The sequence below is a fragment of the Chenopodium album genome, chromosome 15 (assembly GCF_948465745.1).
Source record: "Chenopodium album chromosome 15, dcCheAlbu1.1, whole genome shotgun sequence".
Lineage (NCBI taxonomy): Eukaryota > Viridiplantae > Streptophyta > Magnoliopsida > Caryophyllales > Amaranthaceae > Chenopodium > Chenopodium album.
Window position 1 is genome coordinate 5,312,335 of NC_137848.1, and position 26,626 is coordinate 5,338,960.

Below are 26,626 nucleotides of genomic sequence, written 5' to 3' on the forward strand. Positions count from 1 at the left end.
TATTTTATAAAAACGATATATTTCTATAGAATATGTTTTTAAGCACAAAAATCGCGTTTTTAATAATTTATTCTTAATATTTATTGGACGATAAATAACTAAAGAAAATGTTTTTAGCACGGAAATCGCAAATAACTATATGGAATTATGGATGATAATTTATTCTTAATTTAAGAATAAAAATTAAGAATAAAATGATAATTTATTCTTAATTTTTATTCTTAATGTTTTTAATAATTTCTACGGGTGATTCATTCAAAAAGTGTGTTTATTTTTTGGTGGTAAAATTAAAATAATCCTTAATTTTTATTTGATGATCAATTATATTAATAACGGTCACAACTAACTATGTAAGCATTGAGGTGCGTAAAACTCACATTATTGCAATAACTCAAGAATAGGGGAAATACACATTTTATAGCAATGCCAAAGTTGGCAATAAAGGTGGGCATGGGCAGTGCCGGCACGAATCCGGCACGGCACGTTGGCCCAGTTGTTGTCCGTGGGCCGTGCCGTGAACTAATTTTTTGGAAATTGGCACGGGCACGACGGGTGGCACGGCCTTCGGCACATGGGACGGCCTGCCAGCACAGCCCAGTACGGCACGCGGCCCGCCGAGAAGTTGTTCAAAAATTAAATTAATAAAAGGAAAATTTAACATGAATAATCCAACCTTTCGCTGGTTCTCTCAAAATAATCCAACCTTTGGATTAACCTGAAATAATCCTACCTTTGGTATATATTCTCTCATACCGAGCCTAAGTGACCGGTTACCTGAAGATCGGGTAATTTTATTTCTTTTTTCCTTTTTTTCAAAAGACCACCAGTTTTTTCTCTCTCTTCCTCCATGACAACCTCTCTTCCCCTCCATGAACACCTTTCTTCCTCCTTCACCAACTCATCAAGATGATCAAACACAAACTTCTTCCTATAAACCGAACAAGAGGGTGACAATTCGCGAAACCTTTCTTCCCCTAAATCAAATGCAACAATAACAGATGAGTAAGTAGCTACTTGGTCATGGAGAAGTTTGTGTAGAACATATTTTTAGCTTATGCTGCATTTCTCTTGCATTGTTTTGGTGTTTTTGGTAATCAAATGGCTGCTTGTTATTTTGGCGGTTAGCTAACATAACATGCGAGGTGTGACGGTGTGGGTTGGTTGATGGTGGTGCGGAGGTGGGATTGTGGATGGGGGCTTGTGCGCTAGTTCATTTTCGTCACGGGAACATAGAAGGTGGTAGGACGTTGGGGGTTTCTGGGATGGTTGATGGTGGTGCGGAGGTGGAACGGTGGGGTGTTGCGTGCTATGGGTTTTGGTGATGGTAGATCGACGGTGGGGCTGTGGTGGTGTTGTGGGGCTATGGCGGTGAGGATGATGGTGAATTGACGGTAGGGTTGATGGTGGGAAGCTTAGGGTGGGTTTCTGATTTTTCTTTTGGGATTTTTTTTTGGTTTTTTCTTTATAAAAATTAAAAAAACAATAAGAAGCTGACACGTGGCTTGACAACCGGTCATAGTGGGTGTGGTGACCTGTTGGGGGCGGTGTAGGAGAATAATAGGTAAAGGTGGAATTATTAAGCTTAATCTAAAGGTTGGATTATTTTAGGAGAACCAACGAAAGGTTGGATTATTCATGTTAAATTTTCCTTAATAAAATTATTTATATAAACTCAATTTTAAATTAATAAAACATAAACATAAATTAATAAAATTATTTATATAAACTCAATTTTAAAGTTGTTAAAAAAAAAATTATCGATTTTTTTATATATACATACTTCCTCCGTTTTTCTTTTATTGCACCATAAGGACTTTTGCACTATTCACTTAATCTTCTTAGACCATCTTTTGTGATTTATCCATTAGGAAAAACATAATCACGTGAAATCTAGTTAGATTCGTCTCAAAATCTACTTTTCAAATATCAATTTTTTATAATTTTTACAAAAGTATAATTAAATATATTAATAGCCAAAGTAATGCATTGGCAAGCATGAAACCCCTTATGGTGCAATAAAAAAAGAACGGAGGAAGTGTATATTTCAAAATAAATAAATAAATAAATAAATACCGGGGCGACACGCCGCCCGACATGACACGGCCTACCAGGCACGTGGGCCATGCTGTGGGCTAGGGTGTGCCAAAAATTGGCACGGCACCCGGCACAAGCCCCAGGCACGGCTCATGGCGACCCGGCACGGCACGATGCTCATGTTTAGTTGGCAATATTACTTTGAATTTTCCAGAATTTGTAATTTAGCTTCAATTTATCACCTTCAAATAAGTATACATCGAATAATTTTTCCTGTCAAAAATTAAACAAAAATTGCATTATGATTTAAAAATATGCTTCAATTAAACAGTACAGGGCAGAAATTCATATATTAAGGTCTATTAGCTGTACATATCATTGATTGATTGTAGATTACATTAAGGTGAACATAATAACCTCGAAAATTTGTAGCATGAAACCATATAGTTAAAAAGGCCACAAAAGATCATTGCACTGAACAATATTAGACCAGCGCAAAGAGGCTATACACTTAAACACGCCAGAAAAATAACCACGATAATGTGGCAAGTGATTAGAGGATCAAGGCTCAAACTTCGAGGCTATGTACCAAAATATCATGGTCACCTTTTCATGGTTCATACTTCATACACCATTTTGTGCCCTTAACCTCGCCATAGTAGGGCCAAGAGCACTCCCTCTTAAAGTTCTGTATGACCATGACCGTTTAGCCGAAGGCTCTTTCTTGTTCCATCTATCCTCTTGAGAAAGCTGTGATTTCTTTGCTGACAAGGCATCACTAATCTCTTCCCACACATCTTTTTTCCCGTTTGCTGTCGGACAAAATCATGCAATCAATTACAATGATTTTCATACAGATTACTTGATTTCATGATCCTAATACACAAAATCATAAAATAAACAATCCAAAAGTTACAATACCAGGAGTAGCAGCAGGTTTCTGTAGTTCTTGACTGCCAGTATCTAATGCACCATTACTTCCATCTTTTTTGTTGCTCTCGCTCACTCCTGAGCAGACAAAGGTAAGATAACATGCCATCAATTACAATGGTAGTTTGTATACATAACTTTCACAAACCTAATAATCTAGAATACCATAAACCAATTAATCAAAGAGTGTAATCATACCAGAAGCATCCAGTGTACCAAGTTCTTGATTGCCAACATCTGATGCACCATTACTACTACCATCTATATTGTTTCCCTTGCTCCATCCCGAAGGGGCAGAGGTACCATTAGCAACTGCTGGGACTGCTTTTGATTGACTAGGGTCACCACGCTTTAGAATACGTACATCAACAAGAGAAGGGAAATCTATCTGCAAAAGGAGGAAAAAAAAAAGCATATTCTGTTAGAAAGAAAGCAGTTAATTGCAAGATAAGGTATCCACATATACAATACACTAATGATACAGTGGCTAGTATGGAATATCAAGGATGAGACTAAAAAAGTCTCAAGTCCAAGAATCGTTTAGTAGCAACTTTAGTGAAATCTGTCATGGCAGAAAAATATTCAATTATAGAACTAAAAATGAACCAAGGTTGAATAGAAATCAATTTCTTTCTTTTTCAGTACTGGTGGTGAATAAACCCCAGTGAAATCCTAGAAATCGTAACAGGTTCATGAATGAAAGAAAATGAAATTCAAGAAACTCACTTGGCCAGAAAATAATGCAAATTAAGTTCATCCATTACACAAGTTTTTTTATTTTTAGGTTTTCTAGCCAGTTTGCAAGGGAAATTTGGTCAAGAGTAGACATTCTCCGTGATTTACATTTTCAATGACTCAATCACCCCTCAAAATACCACTAATTCACATCATCATTCAGAGAATTTAGACAATAAATAATAATATCTGCCAAGTTGTTGGATACTTGAACAAAATTTGCCTTTTGCTACGCGCTGGTCCAATATGCTAATATAGTAGAGTATGCTACAGGCTGGTATTTTCCTACTCCCTCCGATTCTTTTTGTTCTTCCCTTTGGAGTATTGGTACGTTATTTATAAAATGAGGGAATCTTCTTAATTATTCTCAAAATACAAAACATAACAGTCATGTTGGGTCTTATTTGATTAGTCTCAATGAGTAATTTATTAATATTAAACTGTTATATTTTTTTTATCAATAAGGAGCTGAAAAAATTTAAGTCAAAATATTGCATTAGCAAATATGCACAATCAAAATGGGAAGAACATTTAGGATTGGAGGTAAAGTTAACATGAAAATTAAAGGTTAAAGTTCAATCTCAAAAAGCATGGGGACCTTATATTATGAAATTGAGGTAAAAGATCTTTAATTTTGAAATACTAACATTGACTTTCACAAAAATATATATAGTGACTTGAACAAAAGTCTGAACTCTGTCGAAAATCCACTAGGAACATTTAGACAGGATGGACAGCGAATCATAAACAAACTTCACATAGTCTTGGACCATCTCATATGCTCAAGCAAGATCCTCAAGTGATGCCAATCCCAACCACAAAGTGCACACAACAAGAAAGCCAACTGAGGTGAAGGGGGTGAGGGGATGGCACAGCTTTGATACCAAGTTACTATGGATATGACATTCCAGCAAAGGAAACACTGATCTGAAACCTTGGAGGAAATAAAAAAAAAAAAAAACCTTATATTTTACAGCATTCATACCTCTAAGGATCCATCTTCATTATAGAGGGAAGGTTGGGGAGGTTGTGCAGAGTCATCGTCATCATCGTGATCACCACCTTCCATCTTCTTAAGATTAAGTGGGTATTCTGGTTCTGGAACCATAATGATTTTATTTGACTCTTTATCAAAACATGTAATTCTTCCTACCTAAAAAAGAGAATGATATATCAGAAATCAATTGCACTCATCAGAAAAATGCCATGAACAAGTACTAGGGATTTGCTAGAAAATACATGGATTCCTACCCGAAAAGATGTCAGCTCAGGGCACCAAGTTGATGACAGTTCCAATAAACGATATGCAAGGATGTCGCCGATCTGCCATGTAAAAGAAATACACGTAATACAACTCAAAAAACAGAAGACAGAACAAGTATATATTGAAAGCAATACAACTCAAAAAACAAAAGACAGAACAAGTATGTATTGCTTAATCCCATATCAATTTCAGCCTTTTCAAAATGAACGTCATAATCCTTAACTATCGCTCTTGTTCTACATAATCCTTACTTCCTTATAGACCTGTTAATTTGTAATCCTTACTTCCTTATATCAATTTCAGCCTTTTCAAAATGAGCCAGTTTTGTTTCCAATAAGAAGAAGAAGAAGAAGAAGAAAAAAAAAAATCCTTATGCAATTTGCCAGACTTATGAATGTTATGATCATTACCTCTCCCATATTATATTTGAAGTTAAAATGAACAATATACAACATTAATTTGTAATCCAGGTTTATATTGGATGATAAGCTGACAACTGGTAAAAAATTATAACCCTTCTACAATTTCTGTCAATGTTCATAGTTGTGGAAGGAAATTTATGCTATAAGTTCGATATATGGATGCAGGAGCTCTGTGTTTTCTTGGTAAAGGAAGCAACTTCAGAATTGGCAGCTATATAGTGATATCCAAAGATACTCGATAAATATGGGGAAAAAAATTAATATTAAACAAACAAACCTCAGGCAAATCAGTTAGAGGAACGAGCTTCTCAAAATTTGTAGACGAATCATTGGCCTGCTGTTTTCTAGAAGCCCATGAATTACGATCTCTTGGTTCCTTCCAGGAGGAGGTTCGCTGGTTTCTCTTAGCTCTTAAACTGGAAGAATGGCCATTATAATCTCTGTATTCCTTCCTGGAGTTTGGCTGGTTCTCTGTGCCCCATTTCTGACCTTTCCTTTTGTTTGTGATTCCATTCCAGGAATATGGTTCCTGTATTTGACGCTATGTTGTGAAATACAATTTTGATAGAGAGAAAGGGGATAACAATTTATAAACACCTTTTTCATACTATCAAAATATTACACAAAAGCAATAATGGGAAGCACAGAAGCTGTGATGCACTGATGCGATATAAATCATATAACCTCCGCAAGAAACTAATTCTGACTTATAAATTATCATAATAAAAACCATACACGTTAATAATGTATGATAAAAGCAGCTGAACTGAAAGAGAAGAGGAGAAAGGGGGTAAAATACAATGTCTTGAGACCTGTTGGACAGTTAACAACTTAACTGTGGCCATATTCATGAAAACAGACCACTTATATCATGCCTTAAAGCAAAAATAATTTCAGTTCACTAAAATAATTTCTTGGCATTTAAGCTGTATTTCAGTTCACTTACAAAAAAATTTAGATCAGCAAAAATAATTTCAGTTCACTAAAAATAATTTCAGCTCAGCAAAAATAAGGTGAAGTGAACGGGGCTTAAATGCCAAGAACAAAGTGGTAATTAGCATAGGCTTGAATCTTTTTTCTAAGCATCCCTTTTTAAACCTTTTTAAAGTTATTATACCTTATCTGAACTCAATTGAACTTCTAGACCCAATCTAAACTTGTCTTTTGTTGTAATTGAATTTGGTGGCCCTTACCTGAGCTTAGTTTTCCTGAAACTATTATTATTAGGTGAAACAAACAAGGCCTATGTAGGTTGGTTCAGCAGCAGATGAAAATCCTTGGCCAATTTGGCAAACCACCATGATAAGGAAGAGTAAAATTTGGTATTGAAATAAAATGCTAAGGTTTATCCACTCATTTGGTGCTCACCACCACCCGGCTGATAATGTATCACTTAGAAAATCAAGCCCTCAAATTTTCCATTTGCATACAACAGTCACAAAATTTCCGTTTGCACGCGTGCGCACACACACACGAGTAACTATCACTTCCAAAACAAATAGATGATCTGGAATAAATACATGCAACGAAACGAGATTGGAAATCAGGTAAATAGAAATCAGACAATAGCACGCCATACCTTCACTACTTTATTGTTTACATCCCAAACATTCTTCTGGGCAGAGTCATCTTCCCAAGAACTTTTTTGGACTGGTGGAACATCCCCCCCATTTCCTTCTTGAAGTTTTTGAGTATCAGTTGCTGCAACCAAAGGATATTTTTGTAAGGCGGAAATTATCACCATAAAGGAAATGCAGAAAAGGCATACATTACCATAATACCAGGCAAGACATCAACAAACATTAACCAAAACTGGTCACAAATCAAAAAGCTACTGCCTATATGTGGCCATGTGGGTACAGGTTAGGGGTACAAGATTGGTTGTATAAAAAGGTGTCTCTGAGTGTTGAGGCGCACGGTGACATTCTGACATAGGGGCCTTGCGCCTTTTTCGGTCTAGGCAAGGCGATTTCAGTGAGGTGCACAACTTCTTTATTCAGATATATTTCAACTTTTATTAAGTCCACCATACTTCAATGGATCTACAGTGCAAGGAAAACCTTATCATCTTGCTGCACCTTGAGCCTTTTTATACATTGCACATAATTTAACCCTATGATCAATTAAAAAAAAAAAACTTGAGCCTTTTTATACATTGCACATAATTTAACCCTATGATCAATTAAAAAAAAAAAAACACACACACACACACATACTATGAGTACAGAGGTTCTAACCCTTCTAGAGTTGACAAAAGCTGAAACAACACGGCAATATGACACAAAATAGACACAAAGGAAACAGGTTGGTGTCAAGGATTTACAGCCCCTTTAAACAAAGGAGTCAACACAAGAAGACACGATTAATTAAACAAGAAAGGTTCGGGACTTCGGGTAGGGGTAGAGATTCCCAACACGTAACCAACACGACTCGACCCGCCAAAAAAAATAACAAATTAGTTTTGGGATTGATGATAAATCTTTTGAAAGAAGCTAACAATTTATAAAATAACTCCACTATACAACACGAACCGGACATGGAAAAGCAGGCAAGTGTCGAGTGTTTCCGACACATTTAAACAGGACAACACGGCACGTTTTATAAAACGGGTCAACTTAGTGTTGAGGTTCCCCAAAATCTTCGACCACAGGCACGAAACAACACATTTTTAATTGAGTCATGAATGGCAAAGATATTGAAAACAGATTGATATATCCATTATACATGAAAGGGAAAAAAGACAAACTAATTTCAAAGCACCCCATCACCCCAACCCCCCTCAAATGGGAGAATTGGTACCATACAGATTTTGTACCTCAAATTAAAGATCCATGCTTGAATCACCACCACTACTAAACAGGTTGTACCCACAAATTTCAAATTAAGAAACACAAAGTTATTATATAATAGATTGACCCATTTGGGAAGGTTTCCATCACGTGTAAATCAGTTTTCTTGAGTCGGTCAACCCATTTACACAAAGACAGTAAATCATAAAAAACCCAATCAGAAGGGCCACTAAACATAGAGATGAGAAGAGGGGGAGGGGGGGGGGGGGGGTTGGTTTGTTACTACTATTTTAGTTATACTATATATATATATCTATATCCTTCCTCCCCATATGATAAAAAAATTATAAAGATTCTTTTCCAGACCATCTTTTACAGAAATGTACTAGAGATTTTGTCATTTATATGGGACTTTATTCCAGATGATACAGACTACAATGGAAAGGCCAACTTCTTAAGTAATTTTTTCCTCTTTCCTTCCAAATTGATATACAAGACATAAGAACAAAATTAATGCGGGAGCACTAATACATGGGAATTTTTAAGAAAATTTAATGTCATAGTATGTTATGGGTAATAATTGTTTTGGCCCACAATCATTATATTCTCGTTCATGAGTCAATGAGCATAAGAACAAAATAAAATGTTGTTTAATAAGGAGGATCTATGAATAAGCCCACTCACATAAGAGCTACAGCCAATATATCTGAACATTGAAATCTCAAGGTATAAGGCCTTCCACATAGCACAGAAATCATAGTTGATTGCCATTTTCACTAAGAAAAGGAAGATTGGTGGTTATCAACTAAAAATTACATCTTCAACAGTATAGAGGTCCAAAATAATAGAACACCTAAAGGTTGACATTTGTAATCTAAAAAACAGTTGTCAACTGAGTTTCCAGGAGAGCTTTTCAAAACTGAGAAGTATGAATTGATGATATTTCATATTGATGAAGGCAACTTGCAATACATCTTTGGGATCTAAACTTGCACATTGTCTACAACAAATTTAGCAATACCTTTTATTAGTTTGGTGAAATATTTCTATAATCTCATAATTTCAATCCTGCATCCTAACATATATAATCAGAAAAGAAATTTTTAAAGGAGCATCCTACTTCATAACATATAATGTATACAACTGGCTCAAATAGAGAGGATCATCTAGAACACTGAGTGATTTGGAAAGTGCCCCTAAAGGTGAAGTGAGTATTGTGGCACTGTTGTTTAGACAACTATGCTATAAATTCAGAACTGGGTTGTCAAGCAAATCAAGTTTGGAAGACAAATGCGGCTGAGTTGTGAATGTTGAGGCGGACGTGTGGTAGATCTAGAGAAGATAGAATCCACAATGATAATATTAGCAATAGTGTAGAGTGACAGGTGGCAGCTGTGAAGGATAAGATGAAGAAAAACAACCTTGCTGCTTCAGACACATCATTAACATCAAGATGAGGAACGGTTCGGAAATGGAATGATAAAAATATAGAAACAAGTCTTAGAAGGCCAAGGAGGACTAAGAATGAATGGCTAAGGACAGAAGATGCTAGGTCCCCAAGTTCACGTTGCATTGGATGGATTGAGTTGGAAGAATAATCCACTTAATTAATCCAGTATTTATCTTATTTCTTGTAGCATGCACCATGCTTTAATGATTGTGGATATCAAATTCTTGTTGCTGATAAGAAACTATTTCTATAAAACAAAGATAATGGTAGCCGGACCTTTCCCAGTAGGAGTGAAGCGTATGTGTCCGGGCCGAATCTCTACAGGGACAAGATCACCATCTGCGTCACTATCTTCCTCAGCTAGCTGTTCGATGTTTGTACTTGCATCTTTTTTAGATCCTGAATCTTTATTTAAATCTTTTACCAGCAATTGCTTCTCACCCTGATGCCACAACACAGAAGTAAAGGGAGACTTTACAATACATACAGGAACTATATGATAATTCCAGCCAAACAATTTAATTAATGAAAATTAACAAATATAAATAGAAATAAAGTGACATATAGGGAACTATGTAACACAGTTATACTCCAATTTCCTTACATCCGTTTCTATTTGTTTCCCTTGCTTGGAATCTTTCCTTTTGTATCTCCTATTATTAAATGCATAATATATCTTCTTAAATAAAAAAAATTGCAAAACATTTCCCTCTGCACCTGCCAAAGAAAGAACTGGAGAGAGTACATAGAAGCAGTCCTAGGTATTACCCCACAAGGACAAAATCTCTAAGGGGTCAAAAAAAAAAAAGGTAGCAGTATAATTACTAAAACTTTTTTTGAAAACCCATTCACCATATATACTACCTCATCTTCTTTTCTTTTTTTTTTTCCTAGTCACTATATGCTTAGGTACATTTGTTTTGTTCCACTCAATTCTACTTTATTTCATTTTTAACCCCCTCTACTATATACCCTTACTGCCTTGAAATATTACACCTTTTCACTCTCTCTCTACATTGCTTACTTTATCTGCCTTTTTTTTTTAACACCAACCTTCTACTACATCCCTCTTACTTTGTCCACCTTGTTCTTACACCTACTCATTTTTTTCAAATTTTCTAGATTACGTCCTCTATGGTAACAAAGGCAGTATATTTTATTTCAGTCCTTCTCGTTAATTAGAGTAGGTTTTTTATTGACATAATCCAACTTTAATTTGATTAAAATCAACAACTAAATTCATCAAGATATAAAGTGATACCTCCATTAGTATTCACTTCTAGTTCATCTCATTTGTGGCAAACTAACTTCACTATCTTACCCCTCTTACCCCAAATTATTAACACCTTTCCACTCTCTCCCTCTTACTTTTTCTACTTTTTTCTTACACCCCCCAATTCTTCACTCAATCTTACTATATCCATCTTTTACTTACACAGTTACACTCACCCACCTTTCACTAGACATTCTAATACTACATATCTGCAGCACATAATAGAACACAAAAAAAAGGGTATTAAAACAAGTTGCTCTTGATAAACCACTTGTATTATCATATTTTATAGTCTTCATATCATTGAAACAATCTAAAAATATGCTTCACAAGATCCATGTGCCACATACTAATACCAAATCGAGAAAGGCTAGCATAATTTGTATTTTCATATATTTTTATAGTTTTCTTATATTTTATTTTTTTAGCTACATGCATCACTAGGGTTTGAAGGCTATAGTATATGTAAACCTAAGTAAATAGCTTAATTTCTAGCAATAAGGGATGTACTTCCCACTCCTAGCAGTAGAACTCACAGGTGGATCTGTCCCAATTGATATCATACCTCATCGACATTAGCTTTGTCAGGATGTACTTTTCTCCACTGCCTCTGCAACCTCTTACGGCGAGTGCCTCTGGATACCTGAAAAGAAGGGGACAAAAGTCTTAAATCAAATATGCATAATAAAATAATTAAAACCTGTTGCGTAACATCCATGTGAAAATTGATCTCCATGATAGGACAGACCCCAACAATAACAAATAATTATAACAAAAAAGGATAGGATATCTGACAAACCCTCAGCAGCCAACAAGAGACTGGTAGAAATCATGGGATGACAACAAATGGAATAGAATATTGAATATATACCATACAGAAGCATAAGCATGTTATCAATTGATTTACACCAAGGTTATTAGAATCAGGATCCTAACTAGGATCTATAGAATCAAATCGTAGGATCGTTACAAGCAAAAATGTATACATTATGCTACATTTTGACTTGAATTTAAGTATATTTCAACTAATTTTAATACTAAAATCAATTACTTTGCTCCATTAAGTTAGATATTAACTAAACTGCAATAATTAAAACGACTTTTTAACTATTATTAATATCCAAGTAATCAATTGACAAAATTATAGATTTCTTTGTTGAATTGTGTTTATTTAGTAACTATGATTGAATACTTAAACAAATGTGCTTATGAAATGCAGAATACTGTATTAAAAAATAGTGTAAGAATAAAAATTTCTCAAATTATCCTTACATGTAGGATCATAAAATCGTAGGATCATAGTAAGATCCTAATCCTACCCCTCATTATTTTAATTCAAGTAAGATCTTACAATCCTACCTACAATCCAGATCTATCTCACAATTTTGGATCGTAGAATCGTAGGATCGAATTGGGATTTTATAAACCATGATCCACACTAACCTTTCCTATTATCAGATACATAGTACAACCACTACAAACCAAAAAAATAATGTCTTCCAATTTGTTTAAGGGACACAATCATGGGGACATAATACTAAAAAAGGCAACCAACAATGTCAAAAGAATTTGCACGCATAAAAAAATAGACTAGATTATTAAATCTTCATCCAAGATGAATTTAAAAATAGCAAACATCAAGGAATCAAACAGCATACAAGAAAGCCTACACTGAGTGAAAATCAATTCCAGTCCAAAAACTAAACTTCACACAAATACATTGCATATCAAAATTCAATCTAGTAAAGGAATCCTAGACGAGTAGATATAATTAAGGAGATTCGATTATCTTACAGAAAGTTTGAACCTTAGTTTAAAGAATACCAAGGGATTTTTTTTGTGTTATTAATTAGTTACAGAAGGATAATAGACAAGCGTTCAAGCATATTTATTCAGTTCTAGGCTACCTTTTTAGCTTCATTAGGCACACCAGATGCTTGTACAGTCTCTTCCTTTTTCTCTTCAAGTACACTGCCCCAATAAAACCAAGATGTCCATTAAAAAATGCTACAATAGCAAAATTTTAAACGACTGAATACTAATACAGAAATATAGTATACCAAGGTAAAACTAAAAGTTAGCTACTATGTAAAGAATATACAGTACAACAGAAGATCCTCATTCCTCAGTCCTTCACTACAGGGGGGGAAATGAGACAAATCTTAATGAAATATACAATAGATGGTATACACTCCTCTGAATGGCTGTTGCTCCAAATAGAAGTCAAAAGAATGAAAGCTAACCAGACTGCTTAAACAGGAGCTATCAATGATATTTAGCATATTCACTATGTACAAATTCATTTAAAGATGAGTTTTACTACATTTAGCAGAATAAATAAAACAACAATTACAGTGTGTTTGGATAAAGAAAGAGGAAGAAAAAGAAGGGGAGGGAGGAGAAGAGGAGGGGAGGGAAAAGAGGGGGGGGGGGGGGGGGGGAAGAATGGTGAGTTTTCCTTCCAAATCTCTCCGTTGTTGGAGGGATCAATTTCCTACAATTTAATCCCTCCATTTCTTTCCTCTCCAATTCCCTTCCTTCCTCATTTGTTATCCAAATGAAAGATACCCCATCTCTCCATTTCTCTTCCCTTCATTTCTTTCCATTTCCTTCCATCCAAACACACCATTAGTCTTAAGCTCAACAGAGCAAGCCAATCAGTTTCAAAACTAAGAAAGAAAACCCAAGGATATCTACAGCAGAGCGATGCATAACAAAAGTTGAATCAGTCCCATAAATTAGCATAAGCAACTTATTCCTAGGAAATAATATCCTTTCCACCCAACTACAAATCCAGCACGACCCTTATGATACTTCTAACAACAACATATGGAAGAAGCAAACTAAAAGATGCAAGATAAAAAACGTACATAGACTTAGGTATTGGATCAGAATTTTGGGCGCATTTAACAGTTCCATCAGACTTGGATATTTGATCTGAATTTTTGGAGCAATTCACAGTTCCATCAGACTTAGATACTGGATCTGAATTTTTGGCACAATCTACAGTTCCATCATGCTTACTCCCATTAGCAAGTTCTCTTTTCTTCTGTAATGTTTTGGTAAGCTGATCAACAACCTTCTTCTCAACACGTTTGGGTGTTACCTGGCGCTGTCTTTTTTTCCTGTAATGCAACAGCACAGAAGTATTTCATGAATTATAATAGAATTTACTATAAGACAATCTATAGTAAAAGAGAAAGAAATATAAAAAGTGGGGGAAGAAAAAGGAAAGAGATGTGCATCGATACTTGAAAATTTTAAAGCACATCACACAAAGTTAACCAGTAGACCAGCATGTATACCAGGACCAGGCAAGAAACACCCGTACGTAATTACCAAGTAAAATTCAGTGGAAAACAGTACATCCAAAATGGCATTCTTTTTTTAAGAAAGTATATTTTGTCTCCAACAAACTAATGAATCTATATAACAAGACAGCAATTTCCACAAAAGGCTTACAAGATCGTATACATGAGTCCATGTTACTACATAAGTATAAACATTGATTTAAAGGTGACATTACAGGTCTCTTAAATGCATATCAAATTATGCTTGACAAATCATGAACAAATTAAATATCGTGTTAGTTTGACTCCGTTTTTGGACAGATAATTAGCACATAAACGGATAATTATATACATGTGATATTAAAATGCACTTCCAAGTATAAAACTATTTCTTATCTTAGGCTACTTTTCATTAACCACCAATTTACCTCTATCAATATTCCAGCATCCCTCTTTACAAGAATTAATACCAATCACAGAAGTTCATATGACAAAAAATCCAAAAGAACCAACAGGTCATGATATTAGCTACCAGTATCCACTTCAGGTAAGAGAATCAAATCTGTACAGCACTGACTCCCAACAGACTGACATGGTTTGTAATAGAGAGGAATAAAGGGAGAAAATCATAGAATTGAAAGTAAAAGTTGCTGGATAGAAAGACAATATTGTATAGGAACAAAAGAATTACAAGGCCATACTTAGAGTTCTCAATACTACTGGATGCTTTTCTCTTTTTGGAAGCTACATCTCCACCTCGAGCAATTTGCACAGGCTCCTCTGCTTCATCTTCATCCTTATCAATTTCGCTTAGGTAGCCTCCAGTCTCTTTATCAAATTCCTCATTTGCCAAAAGCCTGACAGCAGAAGGTAATGGTTGCCTCAATACTATTTCATCTTTAATGAAAGGCCTGGCCTCTTCAATTGCCTTCATCGTGCCAGACATGCCCGACCCTAGCCTTTTCACACTGATTCAGGAACAATCATTTACATATTTCAGATGCAACAGTTACATAAAGAAGAGGGAAAAGAAGTAGCCTCAATCTACACTCTCATGCTAACATGAAAAGATACAAGGCAACAGAAGTATTGTGAAACTAACCTTATTACGTCTTTATCCTTCAAAATGGTAGTCGACTCAAACGGTGGAAGAGCAAAGCCATCCATCTACAAGCAATTAAACTGATCAGTGCAATATTCCAGGTAAAACATAACAGACATGTGCACATTGTCACTCATAAGATAAAAACAGAGCCATAACAGTAACAACTTTACAAGTTATTTACTCCCACAATTAACATAATTGGAAAATCATCACATGCAATGGCAGGGCTGTACAATATCCATGAGCAGAAATTTTTTGGGCCCTTTTTTTTTTTTTAATCCATTTCATTTTATAAAGTCAAAATAAACATGGTCAAGAGAGTTTAAACTGAACATTTAAAAAAAGAAGAAATATAGAAACATTTGAAAGAGAAAGAATATAAACTTTCAAAAGAGAAATCAGAAAATCTTAGGCAGATACGACAAAAAAAATGAAAGCTGAAAACGAAAGGTCAATCCTGAAATTAACAACAGAAGGCATGTGCCCAATCGTGACTGTAATTTATGCCACCAAGAAAGATAAACCCTATTGCTTTGCCTTTCACTAAATGCATTTGAAGCATAATATGTACTCCAATAACAGCATAACATATTATCCCATCTAAATCATTACGCGGGCGCAATGCGCCAAGCGAGCAGCCCCCCCCCCCCCCCCCCAAAAAAAAAAAAACACTCCACTCCCCCTCAAAAATTCAGCTTACTTCAAATTAACGACCATTGGCATCAACGCCAAAGAGCCTAACCCTTTAAATCACTTATTTTCTCCAATTTTACTAGTTGATGATTGATAATAGATACATAGTAAAACTATCTTTCCATAATCAGACGTGCACATTAACTATCACTATTAACTACTTCTTTTTATGATGAGGGAGGTAGCACAAAACATCGCTGAAAGGAAAAACACCATATCTTTAATACCTTCTTACCATATCCAATAATTTGATAAGTATTTGGCCCATATCATTAGAAAAAATAACCACTACCCAACAAAAATGATAGTCATATATTCATATAAGTATCATATGGTAACATATCACTCATGTTACACATGCAAGTCCGTAGCTTCAAATAGAAACATCATATCACATTTGGTCTTCAATTTCTCATTTAACTTTAGTGCACCCCGCATCCAAGTCTTGTAATGTTAGAATGGGGCTCATTTATAAACAAATCACTAGCTTAGCAAAACAACATTAATGCTACCCAAGGAGCTTCTAATTCCCAATGGTCATCAAAATTTAAGCTCAAGTTCAAAGAATCACCTTAATTAAGGTCAAAATATGAAGTCACATTTCACTTTTGTATAATTTCAACTTCAATTGTTAAAAGTTAAAAGTGCATAATGATTTACAATATGATATTACTGAATTTTCCTTTACAAGGCTTACATAAAGTTGTCTTTCTGTCATTTTCAGTATACAATGAAAGTATAATGCACAAAAATTGTGGTCAATATAATAAATAAATAAATCAAATATTATCTAAACAAAGGGGAATTGAATATACAATGGTATAGCCGTATAGTATTAATTCAGAACAACAAATTACAATGGTAAAAAAATTGAGAAAAAAATTTCTTTTCAATTCTCAGTCCAGCAGCTAAAATGTGAAATACGAAGTAGTTGACAATAAGCAAGAACGGAAAAGTTGAAAAATCAAACCACATTGATAAAATTACATGATAAAAGAACGAAAGTCATGAACTTTAAGAAATTAATAAAATACCCAACTCAAAATTAACATAAAAAATTGGAGAAAACCCACAAAAACATCAAAAATTAAGGAAAAAAAAGACATGCAAGAGTAGAGAGAAAGTATACATAGAGAACGATGCCATTAGGGCAGGAATGATGGAGGTCAAAGGAGTGAAGAAGATATGCAACGACATCGGAAATGGTCTGAAATTGGGGTTTGAGAAGAACCCATGAACGCTTGAGACCAGATTTTTTCTGGGTTTTGGTTAGAATTCCACGATCCTGGAAATTTACTCGCAATCTTCGTTGCTGTTGCGTCGCCTCCATCACTCTCGAGTAGGAGAGAGAAAGGAAGACGAGATTGTTTCAGTGTTTGTGTTTGGGATTTTTTGTGGGTTTTTGCCAGAAAGTCGAGTGAGAAGCCAAAAGTTGAATTGAAGTGTTTTCCCAGGGTTTTCAAAGAGTGTTCTTAAACCCTCTTTTGGAAATATGATCGTGTTTTATTCACCTTATTTTTACTTACTTGTTCTCACACCAACTACTTATCTAAAGAATACTCCGTATATAGATATGCTGTATGGATTATATAAATACATACTCTGTATGTCGAAAACCAATTCGAAGAAAGTGGACCAAAAACTTGGAGTTTGTAAATATTCAAATGTTTACATAAACTCTACCTCAAGCTTGCAACAAATGTAGTTCTATTATTTTTCAACTGTAACATCATATAGAGTACTACGTACTCCGTTATTTTTTTATGGCGGGATTTGTTGAAGTTGAAGCTAGGGTAATGACTTTTTTCATGGCTATTTGCTTAATCGCCTCTATTTGTATTGGACAAATCTTCCATAAATATTGCAACTTTTTTTCTTTTACATTTACATTCACTATACTCATTGAAAACAGGTTTGACAAAAGCAAATGCTAGTACCAGGCAAAGATCAGTATAGTGGGAAACCTTGCATCTCATCAAACCCCACTAGAAGCACTTTAGGGTGGGAATTTTCTTATCCGTCCCCTCCACTTCCAAAGGGGGACCTGTGAAAGTTTCTGGCCCAATAAAGCCCTTCTCCTTACCAACTAAAAAAAAAATACTAGTAAATACTTTTTTTAATAAAGATTGATTTATATGTAAAAAGTAATAAGACACCTACAAAGAGATTTGAATATAATAAAATCAAATCACCCTTTCAGCAGAGCTACGATCGTTATTGCAAACCGTACATACTTAATGCCCTCTTTTATATCATTGTGATTTATAGTTTCTTCGACGAGTGGGTTTATCGATCTGTTGTAGTTGTGGAAGGAAATTTTCGTCTAATTCGTCCAATTGTAATTGAAGAATTAACCTCTATTTCGATTTTGCACAAATTTTTACCATGAAACAACTTGTACCATACTAAACTCAGAAAATAAAAACAAAACTGGAACAAAGCTCACCATATGGGCACTTACTACGTTTGAAGAGTATAGTTAGGGTTTTAGGTTCTGCAGTTAGCTTTCAGTATAAACATTTCTCATATGTGGCGGTTTCCTTTTATTTTACATTTTTACCAATAAAATACCATCTCCTACTTTAAAAGTGTGTCATCTCCTGTATTGCTGTGCTTGAATTTTGATTTTCCAAAGTAAAAAGTTGTAATTGAGGGATCAAATCAAAGAGGATAGAAAAAAAAAATCAAGATATAAAAAAAAAGTGTAAAAACAATGGTACGTTTCATCATTTATTTTTATTACTAAATTGATGCACTATCATATTTTAAACAACTTTTTTCAAATCCATATATATATATATATATATATATATATATATATATATATATATATATATATATATATATATATATATATATATATATATATATATATATATATATATATAATTAAAAAAAAAAAAAAAATCATTGTTAAAATTTACAATGCTACAGCTTGACTTTTCAGAATTAGTTCAAAATTGAACAAAATTAATTTGTAAAAATTATTTAGAAGGATTATATATAAAATTGAAGATAAAACTAAGATATACTTTGTAAAAAATTATACTCCATACTTAGTGCCATTATCTGCAGGGGCTTCTCCATGCCTGATGCTGAATATCGGTAGTGTTTAATTCATTGTATCTAATAATTCTGGAAGAACACAAAGAAAGATGAACTGAAGCATAAGAGGTCTCACTGTTCAGGCTGGAAAACAAGAACAAGCTCTCAACTTCATGCTGAATCAGCTAGCGTTCAGTAATCAAATCCAAACTCCTAACGCCTTACATGGGAAAAAAATTTACTTGGGTACAAAGATGATAAATCATCACACTTCTACTCGGAGAGCTTGGACTCGTTCTGAACGAAAAATTAATGACGATGAAAAAAAAAAAAAAATTAAACCCTGATTCATATCAAAGTCCAGTCTTCTAGAATGCCCCTCTTTCTGCATCGAGCTCATATGTTATACCAATTCATTACCACTCCTGAAACAGGTTTATAAATTCTTTATCACAAGTCCTGTGAAATCAATAATTTCCATGCAGCCAACAGAAACAAGCACTCTGCTGATCAGTGAATGACAGGCTTCAGAGGATGGCCCCTCACTTGTGATAGCTCAATATGAGCATCTAAGTCTTCATCCAGCTCACCAATAATGCTTCTGCCAATGCAAATGGTAGCATCAGACTCTATTATAATACCAAAGCAATTTCATAGGGTCATAGGGACAAGACAGAGAAGCAAATTGCTAATGATTAACAACTTTAAGAAAAGATATCATACATGTTGTCACCCCTGATGATGTACAAACCCAATACAATTTGTTGGACTCCTTCCTGCAACCCAGCAAATGACACATGAGTATTTAAGAAAACATTTTTAAAACAGTGCACATGAATGATGGATCAGTATAAAAGCAATTATATTATAAGAGATTAGAAGATATCATCCGGTGACATAACATCAGTAAAAGCGAGGAGCAGAGGGGGGAGAGGGGAGGGGGTTCAATTCAAGCATCTTGTACAGATCGAAACCACAAGACTAATTTCAGACAAAAGAGAAAAATGATCTATAACAGACTCAAAATTCTAAACAAGCAGCAACTATATACTTCTTATTGAGAGTTGCAGACACAGTGAACAGAGTGCATAAAAAGTTTATGAAGCTTGAAACAACGGAATTGTGCAACTCAAGCAATAACTTCGTATAAGGCTACAGAGATAAATAACATAATCCTCCAATAATTTTCCTGCACTCCGCATGGACAATATTAAGAGCTGGACATAATCAACATGCCAAATTATCATACTTTATGATATTTAAAATTCAATACTTCAAAATGAACATGGTAAACGTAGATACTGAATGCTTCATAGCTCATTAAGCATAATAATGACTCCTATCTTTCTACATATATTCCTCATTACTGCTTCACGAGGATCCAGTGATTAAGTAGACTTATTATCACTAAGAATATAACTAATATACTATGTTTTCAACCTTCATATCAAACCAGTTAAGGAACACAAATTCCATCTAGAAAACTTTTCCCCTTGATTCAGAATAAACATTACAACAACAAAGCCTTAGTCTCCAAATAATTTGTGGTCGGCTAACATTAATCATCAATATTTGTTACCATTACAAAGCTAAAATCAAAGAGGAGGAAAGAGAGAGAAAGAGCCCCGAGAGATTTAAATCAAACCTTGGTAGAAAAAACCCTCTCATGTGATTCATCAAGAATGATATTTGTTGCCTGGTCAAAACCTTTTAAGATTCCCTGAATCATAATGTATCACAGCAATCAGATAAAAATGCTTAGTTTTAAAGGCCAACTCAAAGGATATACAGCTACTATTTGGAGTATTGTGCATACTCACCACTATGTTGCGTCCATCATTGGTAATAACTGAGATCATCTCTGCAGGGCAGGGGAAAAGAAAGGTTGTTAACATACAAAAGCCATGGTAACTTAGCTAGCTTTCAGACAATAATGTTGCAGAAGAAATGACTTCAACGAATTATAGCCCTGCCGTCTTTCAAAAACACATCCTCAAATGCAAGTTTGACAACTGAAACTACAATGTAAAGCATACCCACAAATTAAGAGCACTTACGATCTACAAGAGGCTCAAGTCCAGGTCCAGCAGACATTGTGCAAACTCTCACGGACAACAGTTAGCTCAGAGTTCTCAGAAAACACTGCAGCACAAAGGATTTCCAATGATCACCTAGAAGAGTAGCATCATAAATATGTGAAAAAATACAAGGTGCAGGAGACAACAAGGGAAAAGTCGTGATGATAAACAAGTTCATTTAGCAGATGTCTTCAACTCGTATAATTTCTCTATCTTTTTTTTCTTCCTTCCCATTACCCTTTGTTTCAAAAATCAAGGAGTTGGAAAGACATACAAGAATTAAAGAAAGTTAAACATTTTGGCCCAGACATCAAGAAGAGAAGCAAATATATTCAACTCACATAAACTCAAATGGTTAGCAGATACCAAAAATTTAGAAAATTTTGACCATAAAATTTCCAATGGAAAAGACTCGTAGTAAGGGTAAAGCAATCCTTCCCCAGCATGATGCTGAGGTTTTCAAAATCGACAAGGATAACCATGTACTCAATTTACATGGTCTGCCAGCAGTCCACACAAAGATTACGTTGTAGATTAAATAGACGGTAAGATAACAGAGTCATCATAATTTAGAATTGCACTGCAATCGTAGATTAGTAGGATCATCTCCTTATTGCAAAAGTTATCTCTAGAACAAGGACGTAAAAAGACTTGAGTCATCCAATGAAGAAAATTATTGGATTAAGCATATTAGTAAACAAAACTTATAAATACTATAACAGCATAATGAACCCTTTTGAAGATAGAACTACCAAGTTTGTTAAAAAGATAGCTAGCTCGAAACCATAAGTCAATCAAGGTTAAGTTGTCTCTGCAAAATCGACAATGTCCACCAACAAATTATCAGAAAATGAAACAGCCAAGCTTAGTTCACTTCATTACTCCACCAATATAAACTCTCAAGTCTTAACCCATAGCAGCCAAACACGACCGAACCGGGGCAATAGGGGCAGCCACCGTGGGCCAAAGGAGAAAAGGTTCATTTTCATAGTTTCGTACTAAAATTAAAGGGTTATTAACAAAATCCTGCGAAACATTAGCAACTGAATTTGACTAAATTATCAAATTAGGCTCGAAAAAACACATAAAACTCTCTTCTTGCAGAAGAATAACAACGTAAAATTGCACAAACAAAAATACTAGCAACAAAACTACTCGTTATAACGTTTCATAACTTCAGTAATTATAATCAATAGTTCAATAGTCCAACTTAGATGAACCCTAAATTGACTATATTGACAATTAAATTAACGATAGTATGAAACTAAACCCTAGATTGTGAAATTGATATTCGATGATTAAAAAGTTTTACCTCAGGCACCGCTTCAATGGAGGAGAAAAAGCTCAGGCGCCGCTTTAATGGAAAATTCAGAGTACGCTTCAATGGAGGAGAGAGAGAGGAGTGCAGGTGCAGCGTATAAGTGAAAAGCTCAGGCTAAAAAAAATGAACGTAAGAGGAAGACTAAAATTACGCGTGTTTTCAGCCGTCCGATCTACGAATAAAAATTACGGAATGTTTTTATCTGTCAAAATTTATTTTTATTAGGGTGGCTATGCGCGCATCAAAGCTAACAATTTTCAGAAATTATTGAAAATAATTTTGTAAAAATAACTTCAATTAAAGAAGTGTTATGAAATATATATTTGTGGATGCCCATTATACTCTTGTATCATTCCAGAACTTTCTAGATTTTAGGGTTTATTATTCTCCAAGCAAACCCTATCAATCATGTTGTATATATATATATCTATACCTCCATTATATGAAATATAAGTAGAATAAACATTTTATTCTTTCTCCATCTCTAATGTTTCACCTTTATTTACAACACGTTATCAGCACCATTCTTTAACCAATCCAATCATCTCTTGTTGATCGAGAAAACCAAGAATTTCATCATCGGGATTAGATTTCAATCATCATCGAGGTTAGTATATACTGAATAAAAGCCGATTAATTAGTATGAAAATTCATCGCAAAACATCACAATCGTCTTTGTATAACGTTGATTTTATTGGTACCATGTGGCTGAAATATATTTTAGATATGAGTATTATTTTCATAAATGCAGAGTAAATAAACATAGGGGTATAATATAGCTGTGTAACCATTTAATACTTTGTTTGTTGATGCGCCAATTTGACGTTGACAAATCATAACGGATTTCGTGATTATTATCTGATCTTGTACGAGTACATATGATTAATTAAATAACTTGTATTTTTTTGTACATATAATTTCATGATTATTATGCTTGAATATTTCTACTATATTATATTAATGCTTAATTAATAATTATCATTGTTAGATTTGTTACTCTTTTATAATAAATCATGCATTAGATAAGCTTTATTAGATGCTAATTGATATATTGTTCAAGGGTTTAATGTCTCGGAATTTTTTTTGTTTTCTTTGAAAGCGTAAGTCGACGATGTTATAAATAATTCAATAGATTTGTACTTCAATTACCACCGATTTTGAATTGTGATGAATTAGGATCCTACCAATACTTCTTTAGTGATATTTTATGAATTGCTGCAATATCTAGTTCAACTGTTTTCTAGACTTCTAGTATTGTTAAATTGCTAATCAAATAATTTTACCTTAGCCGTATGCCCATATCCTTTTAAGTATTGTGTTATTTAGAAATAGACGAAGGTACGTCAATTTGTCAGTATGCTACTTTTTTTTTCATATGTATTTAAGCATAGTATTGATGAAGAAATATCTTCTCACATGAGCAATATTGTTTCTATTGTCATGTATATTAAGAAATGACTTCATGAGTAAATTGGCAGTAAAAGGTTCTTATAGTCTCTAAAAAATGTTGTGACAAGATGATCGGGTTTTTTTTTGGCAATCTCAAATGACTGAAATGAGTAGTGACTAGTAAGACTATATTGGTATGGATGAAATTAAATCTGTATAAAATCCTATTTTCCTATAACCTAATGTCTCACATAGCTTGCTTATGCTATTTGAGACAAAATATTTTCTTTTACATCCAAAAGCACGGATGGTTCTAAGGTAGCAGCAATAGTTCCTGAAGTCATTAAATTATATCAGATAGGTGGCTGCCAAATTTTCTTATAAAGGAGTATGTACTAATTTTTTTGTTGACAAGTGATAGGGAAAAAGGGTTTTCAACTGGCTTTTCATCACAAGTTTTTATCTTCAGTGTTTTTTTATTGAGGTCTTCATTGTCAAATTTATAGGAGTGTGTTCTATATATTCTTTTGATATTTTGTTAAGTGTCATTTATATGTTTAATTTTATTTTTGATGGGTATACAATATCTAAGTGTTCATATAGTTTCCTTTGAGAAGGTTCTTCTCATTAATTCAATATATATACAGTACTAAGCTATAGAGTTGCATGATTAGACTGAAATGTATGAGGAAAGGTATCACTCAAATTTGTATATTCTTTATCACACCCTAATTATATTGTATGCATATATATCCCCCATTTTATGAAATAATCAACTGATTTATTCTCTCTCCAATTTCTCTCATATTCCCTTAAATTTAAGACGGATCAATAACCACCATTGACAAAACTAATATCTTTCTATACACACAATGTCATGTATAATATACGAAGTTTTTTTTTTTTAGTAGTAGATATATATTATCTTTTGGGTGGCCGGAAATTCTTGATACCAAAGGGTAAGACTTGATTATTCCTAACCAATTAATTAAATTTACTAGCTCATTCCCAGAAGTGAATGAGAAAGTACATAGTTGAAACAACAACAAGCACATTTTTATGATGTTTTCTTAATTATATACTCCGTAATATTCATGGAAAATTCATAAGATTGTAAACATGCATGAGAATAAATTATTAACTAAAAAAATTAAACATGACATTACGAAATTCTTAGTTGAAAAATGTATTTATTATGCCCATACTTTAATTTTGAGAATTTTTAATATAAAAATTCATATAATTGGGCAAGAAGAAAGAAATAACTTTGCTTTGTTTGATACATGCCTTGCAAAAGAATTTATGGCTTAAAAGGAGCGAGGAATTTAAAGATTGTTGGACTATTTTTATACCCCCATATGCAAGAATTAGGGGGAGATAGTGTTTATTCCATTGTTTTTATATAATCCTTGCACATGAATAATTAAATATGTTGATGGTCAGTTTGGTATATACACTAGCATAAATATCAATAATTTATTTAATAGGGGTGGCCAGGCCACATGATAATCAAATATTTAGAATGATACCATCCTAAAGATGTATATGAATAAATGTCATTATCTATATACTAGTTATATATGTACATATTAAGCTGATGTCCTAAAAGGACAAGATCGGTTGCAATTGAAACTAGCTCACCTGAAGTGTGGTAATCCAAAGGGTTACAACGATAAGAATTCTTAGAAGAGAAAAGGAGCAATAATTGACAATGACAAGTTTGGGTAATGACACATTTTGATGGATATCCTAAAGAGATCATTTCTAGTACATTAAAAATATGTTATGATTATATAAAGTACTCCATAAGAGTATAAAATAGTGTCCAATAAGATTAGCATGTATCAAGATTACAATCAATAGAGTATTAGTTAATTGTCTGGCCAATTGTAGAAAGAAACACATTTGTGTACTTATATCACATCATACTCATTGCCATGCATAAATTAAAGTATCTCTAATAAGGTGATCACTAGTATTATAAAACTGACCATAATTTAAATACTAAAGGAAAAGTGATTGGATGTGATTATTAAAAATTAGGCTATCCGGGGTTTAATAAATTCTCGTTATGGAAACCTGAAGTTTTATTTGATATGAAAGAAATAATGTGCTAACGCTCTCTCATGTTAAATATATGAAATAAATTGAATGGCAAGACATAACATTGAGATTGAACTATATTTGGATTGTAATTTTTAATAGTTTGTGTTAAAAGAAGAGTTCATTAAGAGATAATATAATTGGTGACCTGAAGTTCACTAGAATAATTTATATGCTGACAAATATTAGGTGACCAGAAGCTCACCACGTACAAGTTATATGTGAAATTTTTTAGTAACTAGTATCATAGTATCAATGTTTCTAGTGATCTCGAAAATCACCACCCAGTGGAATTACAAGAAAGTTTATGTTTGTATAACAATTCTCTTGATTGGAGCTATTGTATGTCAGCACATAAGAAAGAGAATAAGAAAATAGACAATTGCACAATTCATAATCCCCCTATTAATATTGATTGCTAGAAGAGAACAAAATTTCACTATTCTCCAGAAGAGATAGAAATTTGTTGAATATATATGATTATCCTATGAGATGAAATTTACTGTAGATGAAATTATATTTTAAGTTGGTGAAGAATTGCCCCAATATTTGAGATATTTTACCAACTTAGGGGGGAGAATTGAAGTAAGTTGGCAATTTATAAAATTATAATCAGTTGATCCCTCTAATGATACTTTTTAAAGTTACATGCCAACTTATTATAGTGATAATGATATTACGTGCATACATTAAGATAGATCTTGC

General features: G+C 33.8%; 2 protein-coding genes across 3 annotated transcripts; both read right to left on the reverse strand.

Moving 5' to 3' along the window:
- Positions 1-2,333: 2,333 nt before the first annotated feature.
- LOC145581694 (coilin-like) lies at positions 2,334-17,397 on the reverse strand. The gene is made up of 14 exons (XM_081638723.1): positions 17,115-17,397; positions 15,290-15,354; positions 14,889-15,155; positions 13,768-14,022; positions 12,805-12,868; positions 11,463-11,540; positions 9,901-10,066; positions 6,965-7,086; positions 5,663-5,914; positions 4,951-5,022; positions 4,685-4,852; positions 3,163-3,352; positions 2,956-3,042; positions 2,334-2,846 (listed from the first exon to the last, which is right to left on the reverse strand). Exons 1-14 carry the CDS (start codon positions 17,313-17,315, stop codon positions 2,659-2,661), a joined length of 2,175 nt encoding a protein of 724 aa, XP_081494849.1. The 5' UTR covers positions 17,316-17,397; the 3' UTR covers positions 2,334-2,658.
- Positions 17,398-19,175: 1,778 nt separating this feature from the next.
- On the reverse strand, positions 19,176-22,550 carry LOC145581696 (sm-like protein LSM8). Of its 2 annotated transcripts, none has more exons than XM_081638726.1 (6): positions 22,421-22,550; positions 21,088-21,172; positions 20,851-20,891; positions 20,676-20,750; positions 19,754-19,806; positions 19,176-19,631 (listed from the first exon to the last, which is right to left on the reverse strand). In XM_081638726.1, exons 2-6 carry the CDS (start codon positions 21,122-21,124, stop codon positions 19,541-19,543), a joined length of 297 nt encoding a protein of 98 aa, XP_081494852.1. In that variant the 5' UTR covers positions 21,125-21,172; positions 22,421-22,550; the 3' UTR covers positions 19,176-19,540. The 2 variants fall into 2 exon arrangements, with proteins under 2 accessions (XP_081494852.1, XP_081494851.1); XM_081638725.1 differs by having other exon boundaries at positions 21,088-21,201; positions 22,421-22,549.
- Positions 22,551-26,626: the final 4,076 nt, after the last annotated feature.

What these genes read in the sequence shown, in the direction of transcription:
- LOC145581694 (XM_081638723.1), bottom strand. Translation starts at nt 17,315, where the DNA reads ATGGAGGCGACGCAACAGCAACGAAGATTGCGAGTAAATTTCCAGGAT. An exon ending in TGCCTAATGAAGCTAAAAAG is followed by an intron (nt 11,541 to 12,804) that starts GTAGCCTAGAAC and finishes CCTTCTTTTCAG; the next exon opens with GTATCCAGAGGCACTCGCCG. An exon ending in CTCTAACTGATTTGCCTGAG is followed by an intron (nt 5,023 to 5,662) that starts GTTTGTTTGTTT and finishes TTTACATGGCAG; the next exon opens with ATCGGCGACATCCTTGCATA.
- LOC145581696 (XM_081638726.1), bottom strand. Translation starts at nt 21,124, where the DNA reads ATGTCTGCTGGACCTGGACTTGAGCCTCTTGTAGATC. An exon ending in AGAGGGTTTTTTCTACCAAG is followed by an intron (nt 19,807 to 20,675) that starts GTTTGATTTAAA and finishes GCTGGGTTGCAG; the next exon opens with GAAGGAGTCCAACAAATTGT. An exon ending in ATCATCAGGGGTGACAACAT is followed by an intron (nt 19,632 to 19,753) that starts GTATGATATCTT and finishes TTGCATTGGCAG; the next exon opens with AAGCATTATTGGTGAGCTGG.